Here is a 12,397-nt window from a genome sequence, read left to right as displayed (position 1 = left end):
GATATTCCGTATATTTTGATTAAACGCTTAGACCCTTCAGCTAAATTAATTTTGCTTAATATTTTCAACAATTTGTGGTCCGCTGGCTTAATACCAAAGTCATGGAAAACTATCGCTGTAGTTCCTATTCTCAAACCGGATAAGGATCCTAAATATGCTGATTCTTNTATACACAGACGGTTCTAAAACTGAGGAAAACACTAAAGCAGCGTATTATGATTCAAGAGTTAAGTTTGGGAGATGTTTTACACTTGATAAGAACGCATCAATTTTCACAGCGGAAGCCTATGCAATATATACTGCATTGCAATATATTGGAGGAATAAGAGATGAGAATACTTTCTTGATTGTTACCGACTCCTTGAGTGTCCTCACTTGTCTTCAAAACACTCATATTCATTACAAGACCAACATCTACATAACGAAAATAAGAGAAATATTATTGAATAATGATTGCAAGCAAATAGAGTTTATGTGGGTCCCCTCGCATTCTGGGATTACTGGCAATGAAATAGTGGACAGATTGATGAAGATAGAAAGTCCATATAGTGGCGATTCACGGTATCCAGCGCCCCCTGTACCCATCTCAGACTATGACTCCATCTTGAAAACCCGTATGTTCGATAATTGGCATGAAGAGTGGAATATCACTAAATTAACCAAAGGAAAATGGTATGGACAAATACAACAGAAACTTCCAAGAAAACCATGGTACTGCAAGTCGCAAAGTTCTACCTCAAGAAGTTTCATCACTACAATGAATCGCTTACGACTTGGACACGCAAAATTTCCAACCCACCTTAAACGGATTAAAATGGTCACTACAGATAAATGTGAATTTTGCCAGGCAGATGCGGCAGACTTAGACCATCTTATTCTTCAGTGCCCAGCCTTTAATTTGGAAAGGCTTCTGCTAGTGGATGGCTTACTGAAGATCTATCAAGAAGATGAAAATATTCCCCGCCTCTTGCCATCCATACTAGCGAATGAAAAGACGTACCCACATATTTACCAGTACATTGTAAATACACATATAAATTTATGAAGACATTTCAACTAAGATACAGAAGAACAGAAATCCATTGAAAACACTCGGAAAGTACTCATGAATGAAAATACAAAGAAAGAAATATCTCACTAAAGAATTGGCCGTAAGGATACTATCCGAAGCCGTTAAATCTGTTTAAAAAAAAAAAAAAAAATGAACGAAATTGAACGAAATACCGTTCTAACCTAACTTCTTTTTTATTTGTAATCTAATTCCGGCTGCCCCAATGATTTGCTCAGATTTTTTAGAATTTCAGGTATGTACTTGTATTAATTTGTTAAAGTTACAATTATAGTTTAGTAGACAATGGTTGTATTAAATCAGTTCTAAGCTATCGTCAAACCTATTCGGTGTAACTTGAAATTGTATTATTAATATGAAATAAGTACTTATTAATATAATTTTTGTTTGTAACTATACCTGCGAAATTATTGTTAATGAATTCTGTGTTCCGCAATAGGACAACCTGAAGAAAATGCGAGTTCTTGATGATAAAATAGTTTATGCACTAAACACCTCCATACCAACTGAATCATTTAGAAGCAAAGTAGACGCTTCATCGGCTTGCGAAGAATTGTACTCTCAGATACAGAAAGGGCACTCTGATAGAGAAAGTGTTATTAAAAATTGCATTGTTGCTACTGCTGAAACATTAAAGAAACTGAAATCAGTAAAAGACGAGAAACCTGATGATTTTGAGACAATTAAAAACTTTAAAGCTGAACAAAAGAAGGTAAGCAGTTACTCTAAAAACAATATTTATGTATCTAGGTGTATGAACAAAAAATTTAACTTAGTCAACGTTTTTTTTTTCAGTTACGCCTCTTACAAACTGAGCTTAGTGTTGAAGAAGTTATACGAGAAAAAACCACCAAGCTATTTGCAGAAAAATGCCGAACATATTTTAAGCCAAAAGAATTGTGAAGACTGGTAATGATGAACATTGTTTTTGGATTTTTTAGTGTAAATATTATAAATAGTTGAAGGTACAGATTGTGTTTTATCAACTTCATCCCTTTTTGATTAATAATATTTAATTATCCCACAAAATAAAAAAAACTAATTAAATGATCATGTGTGTAAATGGCAGCAAACAAAAAATAGACAAAGGAGTGAGCATTACTATCATTGAATGAAAGTCATCATCATTTTTACAATCTAATGTTGATTTAAAATACAAGGTTCAATGTGTATATGACTGTACAAGCTTAATCAGTTATCATTTATATAATAAATATTTCCTTTATTTTTTGGTTTCTTCGGCCTTCTTGTACTCTTCCTGATATTTTTTGTGAAAGTCCAAATTCATTTGATGGACTGATTCTCCTCTCTTAGCTGCACTTTTTCCAGAGATGATAGCTCCAACACATGCCAGTACCGTCATCAGCATGAGGATATTAGAAAGTTTAATCCTTGCTTCACTACGAGCTCTATCTATCAGATCACCGCTGTAAAAGAAAGAATCTAGTATGTACTGGAATCTCAGTTTAGTATAGGTCATGTGAATGAGAAATTGTTATGTAATATTTTTTAATGTTTTGCAAGAACAGTTTCAAAGTTAAATATTTGTTTTATCACAAAAGTGTTATGAAGGGAGATAGTTTGATGGTGGGAATTTAAATCGCAGGTATCTACGTAATTAATTACCTATGCTTACATCAATGGGATACATACGAAACAAACTTCGGGATTTCATCCTTGGACTTGAATTTTTTTGTCCATACTAATACGAACTTCTGCAACTCTGTTGGTCTGTATCCAGTCGACATGGGGCCTCTTACATTCGTTTGAAGTGGTGATTGACACATAATATTTCTTTTCCAAACTGCGGAAAATACGGATGATCGCAAGAGAGCGAATTTATTCATCTTTACAATAATAACTCAATGATTATTATAGGTAATTAGAGTGTGTAGATGTTGGCATCTACGAAGAGAATACACACAAACTATTAAACACTAATATGCGTTTGTTTTGTATATTTTTCCGAATTGTGCTGAATTTCCCGATTCCGAGAGGGTCGTTTTTTTGACATCTGTGGTTTTGACATAATATACAGTCAATGTCAACTGTCACGATGACATGTCATTTTACTTTTTTTATTCACGGCTCAGGCACAAAGTCCTTGTAGCTTATAATTTCATCTGCATTCGTGCATCTTCCCCATTTTTAGAACTATAGACTTTTTATCGGCCGTCAATTAATGAAATTGGCAGAAACCGAATCGTTCATTTCGCGCTTAAAGGCTCTTAATTATGATTTCGCGACTTGAAGTAGGTATATTGTAATAAGTATGGTCTCTCTGCAACCTAATGGATAATAACTTTACATTGTTTTTGCTAAACATTTGGCAGTGCAATTTTTTAATCTGTGGTCAACTCCGTCTGTGTCTGTCTCTGTCTGAATGACGTGATCGTGGTTACAAATTTTATTCTAAAAAGACTTTTTTATTGTTAGATGGTGTTTAATTATTGAAACGTGCGAGTTCTTATAAGTTTTAAAGCGTTTTCCACAAATAGTAAGTTTACTGTTGTATAAAAAACACTTTTCCTAAAGACTGACAAAAAGGTTTGGTTTCTTCGTATGGCTCTATTTTTCGCAATTTTTTATCGTGTGTAATGCAACAGTGAAGTGTATTTTGTTATTTTATAGGTTTGTTAGTTATTAATCTAATTCATTGCGTCAAGGATTTAAAGACATTGTGCAGTATCCGTCAAAACTACCTACTTATGCCAAATTCTATTTCTCATTACATTGTTTAGTATTGTATTTCCTTAGAATCGTAAAGATTACAAAGAAAGTTAATGTTTTAGATGTCTGGCGGTCACAAACATCGGTATAAGAATGTGGGGCTGAGTGCAGATGAGCTACGGCGTCGTCGAGAAGAGGAAGGAGTGCAGCTCCGTAAACAAAAACGTGAACAACAACTTTTCAAACGTAGAAATGTAAACCTTCCTGCAGCCAACGCTCCGGATATCGCTTTACAGGTATGAACAGTATACATTTACACTTCAATAGGATACAATGGAAGGACAAGTACCATTTGATTTAAAATAAACATTACTTACAGGATGATATCAATATATCTACAACTGATGACATCACTCCAGCAATGGTAGCTGCTCTCTATGGGGACAATCCACAAGAGCAAGTTATGGTCACACAGAAGTTTAGAAAACTTCTGAGTCGAGAGCCCAATCCTCCTATAGATGAAGTTATACGAACTGGAATTGTACCAAAATTTGTGGAATTTCTCACTAATAGCTCTAATCCAACACTGCAGGTAATTTTTATATTTATTTTAATGTCAATATGACCATACATAGTGTAATCATCTCTTATAAACAAGCAATATTCTAAGATTTATCTATTATGATAGTAAAATTTCCTGCCCGTCAGGGTGAGAGTTAAATGTGTTATGATTGTGCAGTTTGAAGCAGCATGGGCGCTGACGAACATTGCATCTGGGTCTTCAGAGCAGACTCAAATTGTGGTGGAGTGTGGAGCAGTGCAGGTGTTGGTAGGGCTCGTAGCAAGCGGAGCCAGTGACGATGTCCGTGAGCAAGCAGTGTGGGCGCTGGGCAACGTTGCGGGGGACTCCCCTCGCTGTCGGGACACTGTCCTGGCTGCAGGAGTGCTACCACCTCTAATAGAGTAAGTAAATGTCCCAAAGATTGCAGACATTTTAACAATAAGTATGCAAAGATTTAGAAAGGATGATAAACCAATGCATTTGGTATTCAAATGATTACAATAACAATAAAAACAACAAATATTATCTTTGTGATATTGAGTCCTGATTTTTTACTGTTTCTGAATAATATTTAAATTTATGTAGTACTGAATTACTAATAATACATTGCAGGATCCTGAACAAATATACAAGACTCTCTATGACTAGAAATGCAGTGTGGACTTTGTCAAATTTGTGTAGGGGAAAAAATCCACCCACAAACTTTGAAGCTGTTGCACCAGGTAAGATATCTTTATAAAACATAAATCTATTACTTAACATTTTTTATCTTAAATTGTTTATTGTATTTTATTAGGTATCCCAGTATTAGCGCGGCTTTTACATCATACGGATGCAGATGTGCTCAGCGACGCTTGCTGGGCGCTTTCTTACCTATCCGATGGGCCGAATGAGAAAATTCAGGCGGTGATAGACGCCGGCGTATGTCGAAGGCTCGTCGAACTACTTATGTAAGTTATATTGAAGGAGTCTTTGTAAATTATAGTTATGAAGAGGAAATTGTTACTATTGTATCTAAGAATAAATGTAAAATTTTCCTTCTTAATACAAATACATTAATTTATCCTATTCTAAAAGCAGAGGTCATCCAGCAGCTAAATAGTGATAAATCTAACTGCTATCCAGCCAACTGTCTATAGCCTAAAACTTGGCGTGATAATTTCCAGGCATAACAAGTCGACTGTGGTATCGGCGGCGTTAAGAGCCGTCGGCAACATTGTGACAGGCAATGACGCTCAGACGCAAGCGGTGCTGAACTGCAACCCGCTGCCGAATCTGCACGCGCTGCTGCGTTCCAACACCGAGGCGCTGCGCAAGGAGGCTTGCTGGACCCTCTCCAACATCACCGCCGGCAACGCCGTGCAGATACAGGTCGGTACAGTAAAAAACTCATTTATTTTTGCAAATAGGCTTTTAAACAGCACTTTTACACGTCCTAGTATTAACCCTACCGCTGCTTCGGAACAATAAATGGGCCAGTGCTGAGAAGAAGCAGCGCAAGAAACAGTCACTATTAGTATTATAGCCATGCAGATACAGGTCGGTGCAATACCACAGCCGTGCAGATACAAGTCGGTACAGTACTATAGCTGTGCAGATACAGGTCGGTGCAGTATCATAGCCGTGCAGATACAGGTTGGTACAGTATCAAAGCCGCAAGGAGGCCTGCTGGACCCTCCAACATCACCGCCGGCAACGCCGTGCAGATACAGGTCTGTACAGTAAAAAACTCATTTATTTTTGCAAATAGGCTTTTAAATAGCACTTTACACGTTCTAGTATTAACCCTACTGCTTCGGGACAATAAATGGGCCAGTGCTGAGAAGCTGCGCAAGAAACTCAGTCACTATTAGTATTATAGCCATGCAGATACAGGTCGGTGCAGTATCAAAGCCGTGTAGATACAGGTCGGTACAGTACCATAGCTGTGCAGATACAGATCGGTACAGTATCATAGCCGTGCAGATACAGGTTGGTAGGTACAGTATCAAAGCCGCAAGGAGGCCTGCTGGACCCTCTCCAACATCATCGCCGGCAACGCCGTGCAGATACAGGTCGGTACAGTAAAAAACTCATTTATTTTTGCAAATAGGCTTTTAAACAGCACTTTTACACGTCCTAGTATTAACCCTACCGCTGCTTCGGAACAATAAATGGGCCAGTGCTGAGAAGAAGCAGCGCAAGAAACAGTCACTATTAGTATTATAGCCATGCAGATACAGGTCGGTGCAATACCACAGCCGTGCAGATACAAGTCGGTACAGTACTATAGCTGTGCAGATACAGGTCGGTGCAGTATCATAGCCGTGCAGATACAGGTTGGTACAGTATCAAAGCCGCAAGGAGGCCTGCTGGACCCTCCAACATCACCGCCGGCAACGCCGTGCAGATACAGGTCTGTACAGTAAAAAACTCATTTATTTTTGCAAATAGGCTTTTAAATAGCACTTTACACGTTCTAGTATTAACCCTACTGCTTCGGGACAATAAATGGGCCAGTGCTGAGAAGCTGCGCAAGAAACTCAGTCACTATTAGTATTATAGCCATGCAGATACAGGTCGGTGCAGTATCAAAGCCGTGTAGATACAGGTCGGTACAGTACCATAGCTGTGCAGATACAGATCGGTACAGTATCATAGCCGTGCAGATACAGGTTGGTAGGTACAGTATCAAAGCCGCAAGGAGGCCTGCTGGACCCTCTCCAACATCATCGCCGGCAACGCCGTGCAGATACAGGTCGGTACAGTAAAAACTCATTTATTTTTGCAAATAGGCTTTTAAATAGCACTTTTACACGTCCTAGTATTAACCCTACCACTGCTTCGGGACAATAAATGGGCCAGTGCTGAGAAGAAGCAGCGCAAGAAACTCGAGTCACTATTAGTATCATAGCCACGCAGATACAGGTCGGTACAGTATCATAGCTGTGCAGATACAGGTCGGTACAGTATCAAAGCCGTGTAGATACAGGTTGGTACAGTACCATAGCTGTGCAGATACAGGTTGGTACAGTACTCAGATCATAGAAGGGAATAGATGTGAAACGGGGGCGTGGCGCGTGTCTCCGCGATATGCCCAGAAACGAACATCGGCCGCGTAGCTAGGTTAGTCGCGATTCAGTCGTACTAAGGAAATGTTCTCCGATATTTTGGATAATGCGTCGTTACGTGCAATAAAACAAGTGAAACAAAGAACTACAGGAACAATGGAGTCATTTACTACAGTAAGTATTGCAAATACATTGGTATTTTGCTTATAAATAAAAANTTAATATCAAAAAATATTGGACACATATATTTTTATTTGTCAATCTAACAAATAATTACATAGTTATGGTGCGTTGAAGTTGCGCACGACGTCACAACGTGCGGCATTTTTAAGCAAGCGTTGACGTCACGGGCCTCTTCTTATGAACTTTGGGGCGCTTTATCTCTTTAAATTTTCATTAGTTTGAAAAAGTGAAAAAAAAAGTGTAGAGTATTTTTTTATAAGTTAACTGACGGACTAATTAAAACTCTTGCTTTTTGACCCAGGCAACATCCCCATTACAACTGCCAACATCAGTTACGTTACTAACCCACTGTCTTGTCTATGTTCGCTATGCAATACTATTTGCTATTGTGTGTATATCTTCTATACTTCCTGGTTGGATGAGATGGGCGCTTCGTGGAACTAATAATGCAATTGGAAAACAATTATGATACAATAGTAGGTCCACATATATTTCAATAGTACAGTCCACTATGTGAACTGACGATCTGGTGAAGGTCGCGAGAAGTACCTGAATGCGGGCAGCCCAGGACCAATTATGGAAATCCTTTGTCCAACAGTGGACGTCATTTGACTGGCTGAAACGAACAAAATGAGTTCGAACATAGGCATTGTTAGGAACCGTCAAAGTTGATACAAAATCTTTATCTTATTAAATTTTATTACAGTTAAGCTTTATCAAAATCCGCCAAGTGAACTTTTTGAGTGAATAAAAAACAAACATCTCAAACATTCAAAAAACAAATCGCGTTTATAATTTTCCTAAGAGGTATTTGATTATTTTCTAAGTAGTTTTGATTTCGTGCTTCGATGGGCACGTTAAAAACCATCAGTTTACCCAAGATGCAGTTAGAGTGATCAATTAGAACTGATGGTTTAACATCAAGTGCGATTGAGGTCAAATACCTTGTTCAGTTAAAGAATATGTCAGATCCGAAGGCTCATTATCTCTGACACCAGGATTGAGCCTAATGTCCTGCAATTAAAAATTAATAGAATCTATTTTTATTATAAAACGAGCGAGATTTGAAGATAAAACTAAATAAATGCAAATTGCCTTCTTGTCGCCGTACGTTGAGATAAAAATTTCCATTCATCATCATCATCTTCATCATCAGCCATAGGACGTCCATTGCTGAACATAAGCCTCCCCCAATGCTTTCCATGTTCCCCGGAGAGAGTTTATGTGCTAACAGCAGGTATGACACATCTTTGCCACCTCTATAGAGGTCGGCTGGCAGAGATTGGCGCTCTTAACACAGTACACCCCAATAATAAATATAATAATAATAATATATAATGCGTCGCCAACTTCGATGGTGTGGTCACGTATCACGTATGACGGAGGAGAGAGTGGCGAAGCGCATCTTCTACTCTGAACTTGAGGAGGGTAAGCGGAAACATGGCGGTCAACTCCTCAGGTACAAAGATGTACAGAAGCGGCACATGAAAAGATGCAACATTGAGCCCTCTCAGTGGGAAGGTTTGGCAGCACAGCGTCCAGAATGGCGGGAGATTGTGAAGAGGCAAGTCCACGAGTTCGAGGTGCAGCGTACGACTGAACTCGACGCGAAGCGCGATGACTTGAAGGCCCGTCCATCTGCCGCCATTCACTATAACTATGTTGGCGGCGTGCTCAGATGCCCTCAATGCGCGAGGGATTTTACCGCGAAAATAGGCTACGTAAGCCATCTTCGGGCACACCAGCGCCGCCAAGACAGCTAGGAGTCGGAGTGGTCGCCATGGCCGAAATCGGTCGGATGGATCATCATAGTTAATAATAACGTATAATAATAAAAAGGTTTTCATACATAAGCATTTTGTGAAACCAGTTTCGAGCCTTGCCCCTAGCGATTTAAAGTATCGATATCTTGTCGACTACATTTTATCTTTGTTCTCTCACTAGCGTTTTCAAAGTGTGCGTCACGTCACGCGGCCATTGATTGGCCATAAGGCACGCCTTCTGGCCAATCACAGCACTTTTAAGCCGGTTGCACATTTTGTCGTAGACTCTCAGTCGCTTTGTTTTTACACAGTTGAATGTGTGTGTGGGAGCTGTGGTGGGGGAAATGTGGGGACACTGGTTCTCGTTGTAGTTACGTATTACTTCATATCTATTCTCTTTCTATGATCTGAGGTACAGTACCATAGCTGTGCAGATACAGGTCGGTACAGTATCATAGCCGTGCAGATACAGGTCGGTACAGTATCATAGCCGTGCAGATACAGGTCGGTACAGTATCAAAGCCGTGTAGATACAGGTTGGTACAGTACCTACCATAACTGTGCAGATACAGGTCGGCACAGTATCATAGTTGTAAAGATATACGTCTGTACAGTACCATAGCCATGCAGATATGGCATTTAAAGATTGGTAAGTTGTGGCAACTGTCCGAAACAGCACATATTTTCGAAACTACTTCTAAGTCACAGACACGTGCTGAAAAGACCGATAGCGTCAGTAAGATTAGAATATAAAACCAGAGATGAGCATTCTGGCAGAATTATTCTTTGTTCTGACAAATATGTTGAGAAGAACAAATATTATGCAAACTTATCTATAATAATATCACTTGTGGAACTTACTGCTAGTACTCCTATTGCAAATTGATTGCATATCTCTTATCATTATAGATCATAGGTCAAGTCCTGTATTACTGTAATTAATAACATCATGATTGTAACATTTCATAAACAACAATCTTTTTATTTATTTCAGGCGGTAATAGATGCGAACATATTCCCAACTTTAATTGAAATTTTAAGACAAGCCGAATTTAAAACGAGAAAAGAAGCAGCGTGGGCGATTACTAACGCTACCAGTGGAGGAACACACGTCCAAATTAGGTACGTTTTTGCTAACAAATGTATAAAAAAATATTCGATTCATTGTTGTAATTTGTAGTTAATTTATTTGTGTTGTATTTTCAGGTATCTAGTTGAACAAGGTTGTATTCCACCTCTATGTGACTTATTAACTTTAACTGACGTCAAAACTATTCAAGTTGCCCTTAACGGGTTAGACAATATTCTAAAAGCAGGCCAACAGTCGGACCAGCGGGACAATCCATATGCGGCGGCCATCGAAGAATGCTTTGGTAAGATATTGTGTTGATTTATTACAATGTTTGTTATCATATTAGTCTCATGTCATGTTGCAATTTGTTTTTTAAAATATTACTACTGGTATAGCACTTTACTGTGAAGGTTTCTGCGACAGTGATGATGATCCATCCGACCNTATGATACATCTCTGCCACCTCTATAGAGGTCGGCTGGCAGAGATTGGCGCTATTAACACACTACACCCCAAGATGCATGCGACAGTAGAGCAGTACGAGAGGAGTAACATGAGACGTAACAAAGTAATGTCTTAAATTATTGGCGTTTTGACGTAACAACACTCATCCCGCACCTCTTCCACTGACAGGAATTTTCTCAGTAAAGCACTAAGTATATCAGTAGCAAAATGCTTTGATTTATAAATAGTAACATCCCCACTAACCTCTCCAGCTAACCTTTGAAAAATATGTTTGTGCCAATCGGCAGTCCGAGACGTAAACCGTTGAGCTATTGTCGCTAACGTAAATATAACTCACCTCCGCAGGTCTGGACAAAATTGAGTTCTTACAATCGCACCAGAATCTCGACATATACCAGAAGTCTTTCGAGATCATCGAGAACTTCTTCGGGTCGGAGGAGGAGGACGCGCGGCTCGCGCCCGCCGTGTCGTCGTCCACCGACCAGTACCACTTCGGCGCCGACCAGGCCGTGCCCATGGGCGGCTACCAGTTCTAGCCGCGCCCCCACGCTTATACGCTCGCTCATTGTGCAGTGAGTACGCTTTTATACACGCCATCGGCACTGAATATCGAGTTTTAAGATGATCACGCAAAAGATAAGGAGACAATCATGTAAAATGCCCCATAAGTGCTACCTTTTCTTTTTTATATTTGACGTTCATAAGTGCCACTTGTGGTCTAAACTGAATAAATAATTTTGATTTTGATTTCATTCGCCTGACTGACACACGGTTCGTGTGCGAGCCATACGCCGCTCAGAACCTAAACTGCGGAGTGACACCCCCTTTGATTTTTTATATTACGTCAGGGGACATAATTATTAGCTTAGGCGCAGACCACCTACTTTAGTTGCCCAATCGTTGGGCCCGATTCTAATTTGTACGTATGAATCGGCCGATACCAAATCGGCGTAATGTGCGCACTTCCATACTGATTAACTGCCCGACTAAACTATCGGCTGACAAACAGTTCAGTCTGCGCCTAGGCTTAATTACCTTGAGTGATACCCCTTGATTTTTTATTTGACGTCAGGAGACAATCATACATTGAGTGATTTTCCTATAAGCCTTTTTTTCTTGTTTCAGATGTCAATAACTCGCCGATGTACCCGACAACATTACACTACCAGTTCCCTGAACAAAATATTTACACTAGAGTATACAGAGGAAACTCTATTTATCAGACTATTTACTCTATAGACCTTATCCCAGTCGCTTAATATACAGCTGAATGACGATTAAGGACATAGGACGTTATAAAACATTAGATAATTTTTTGACCTTGTTATTTTTACAGTAAAATCAAATTATACCAAAGTGTTGATAAAATTACCGTTTATCCGAATCTTGATAGGTAGGTATTGTGTAAATGTGTTTTAAACACCTAATGTTGGTATCAAAGGTCTTTTCCATAAAATTGCACATAGTGCAAAATACTTAATTTACTTGTTTCATTAACTACATAGATTTATTTTTTTTACGTATACACTATACAGAGTGACTTTTAAATCGTTGGCATCCTTT

The 12,397-nt window shown here is 39.1% G+C and overlaps 3 protein-coding genes across 5 annotated transcripts; 2 read left to right on the top strand and 1 right to left on the bottom strand.

Moving 5' to 3' along the window:
• The first annotated feature begins 1,193 nt into the window (after positions 1 to 1,193).
• Positions 1,194 to 2,039, top strand: Ccdc58 (Coiled-coil domain-containing 58). Its single transcript, XM_028315816.1, has 3 exons — positions 1,194 to 1,304; positions 1,509 to 1,781; positions 1,865 to 2,039. The coding sequence occupies exons 1-3, from the start codon at positions 1,275 to 1,277 to the stop codon at positions 1,970 to 1,972; spliced, it is 411 nt and encodes a 136-aa protein (XP_028171617.1). The 5' UTR covers positions 1,194 to 1,274; the 3' UTR covers positions 1,973 to 2,039.
• Positions 2,040 to 2,193: 154 nt separating this feature from the next.
• Positions 2,194 to 3,111, bottom strand: LOC114360937 (UPF0389 protein GA21628). Its single transcript, XM_028315817.1, has 2 exons — positions 2,723 to 3,111; positions 2,194 to 2,496 (listed from the first exon to the last, which is right to left on the bottom strand). The coding sequence occupies exons 1-2, from the start codon at positions 2,914 to 2,916 to the stop codon at positions 2,292 to 2,294; spliced, it is 399 nt and encodes a 132-aa protein (XP_028171618.1). The 5' UTR covers positions 2,917 to 3,111; the 3' UTR covers positions 2,194 to 2,291.
• Positions 3,112 to 3,420: 309 nt separating this feature from the next.
• On the top strand, positions 3,421 to 12,397 carry Kap-alpha1 (karyopherin alpha1). 3 transcript variants are annotated; one of them, XM_028315813.1, is made up of 11 exons: positions 3,421 to 3,616; positions 3,862 to 4,035; positions 4,119 to 4,331; positions 4,479 to 4,702; positions 4,914 to 5,023; positions 5,098 to 5,251; positions 5,468 to 5,672; positions 10,292 to 10,419; positions 10,504 to 10,670; positions 11,180 to 11,406; positions 11,960 to 12,397. In XM_028315813.1, exons 2-10 carry the CDS (start codon positions 3,862 to 3,864, stop codon positions 11,368 to 11,370), a joined length of 1,566 nt encoding a protein of 521 aa, XP_028171614.1. In that variant the 5' UTR covers positions 3,421 to 3,616; the 3' UTR covers positions 11,371 to 11,406; positions 11,960 to 12,397. The 3 variants fall into 3 exon arrangements, with proteins under 3 accessions (XP_028171614.1, XP_028171613.1, XP_028171616.1); XM_028315812.1 differs by having other exon boundaries at positions 3,421 to 3,566; positions 11,960 to 12,396; XM_028315815.1 differs by lacking the exon at positions 3,421 to 3,616 and adding an exon at positions 3,683 to 3,700.

The sequence above is a fragment of the Ostrinia furnacalis genome, unplaced genomic scaffold (genome assembly GCF_004193835.3).
Source record: "Ostrinia furnacalis isolate ACB-3 unplaced genomic scaffold, ASM419383v2 OfSCF5321, whole genome shotgun sequence".
NCBI lineage: Eukaryota > Metazoa > Arthropoda > Insecta > Lepidoptera > Crambidae > Ostrinia > Ostrinia furnacalis.
The sequence above is the reverse complement of the archived record's forward strand: the minus strand, read 5'-3'. Positions and strand labels throughout refer to the sequence as shown.

Excerpts from the sequence above, each read along its gene's own strand:
- Ccdc58 (XM_028315816.1), top strand. The coding sequence starts at position 1,275 with ATGATTTGCTCAGATTTTTTAGAATTTCAG. Across the intron at positions 1,305-1,508 it reads CAGATTTTTTAGAATTTCAG|GACAACCTGAAGAAAATGCG; the intron begins GTATGTACTTGT and ends GTTCCGCAATAG. Across the intron at positions 1,782-1,864 it reads TTAAAGCTGAACAAAAGAAG|TTACGCCTCTTACAAACTGA; the intron begins GTAAGCAGTTAC and ends TTTTTTTTTCAG.
- LOC114360937 (XM_028315817.1), bottom strand. The coding sequence starts at position 2,916 with ATGAATAAATTCGCTCTCTTGCGATCATCCGTATTTTCCGCAGTTTGG. Across the intron at positions 2,497-2,722 it reads GAAATCCCGAAGTTTGTTTC|CGGTGATCTGATAGATAGAG; the intron begins GTATGTATCCCA and ends TTTCTTTTACAG.
- Kap-alpha1 (XM_028315813.1), top strand. The coding sequence starts at position 3,862 with ATGTCTGGCGGTCACAAACATCGGTATAAGAATGTGGGGCTGAGTGCA. Across the intron at positions 5,024-5,097 it reads CTTTGAAGCTGTTGCACCAG|GTATCCCAGTATTAGCGCGG; the intron begins GTAAGATATCTT and ends GTATTTTATTAG. Across the intron at positions 5,673-10,291 it reads GCAACGCCGTGCAGATACAG|GCGGTAATAGATGCGAACAT; the intron begins GTCGGTACAGTA and ends TATTTATTTCAG.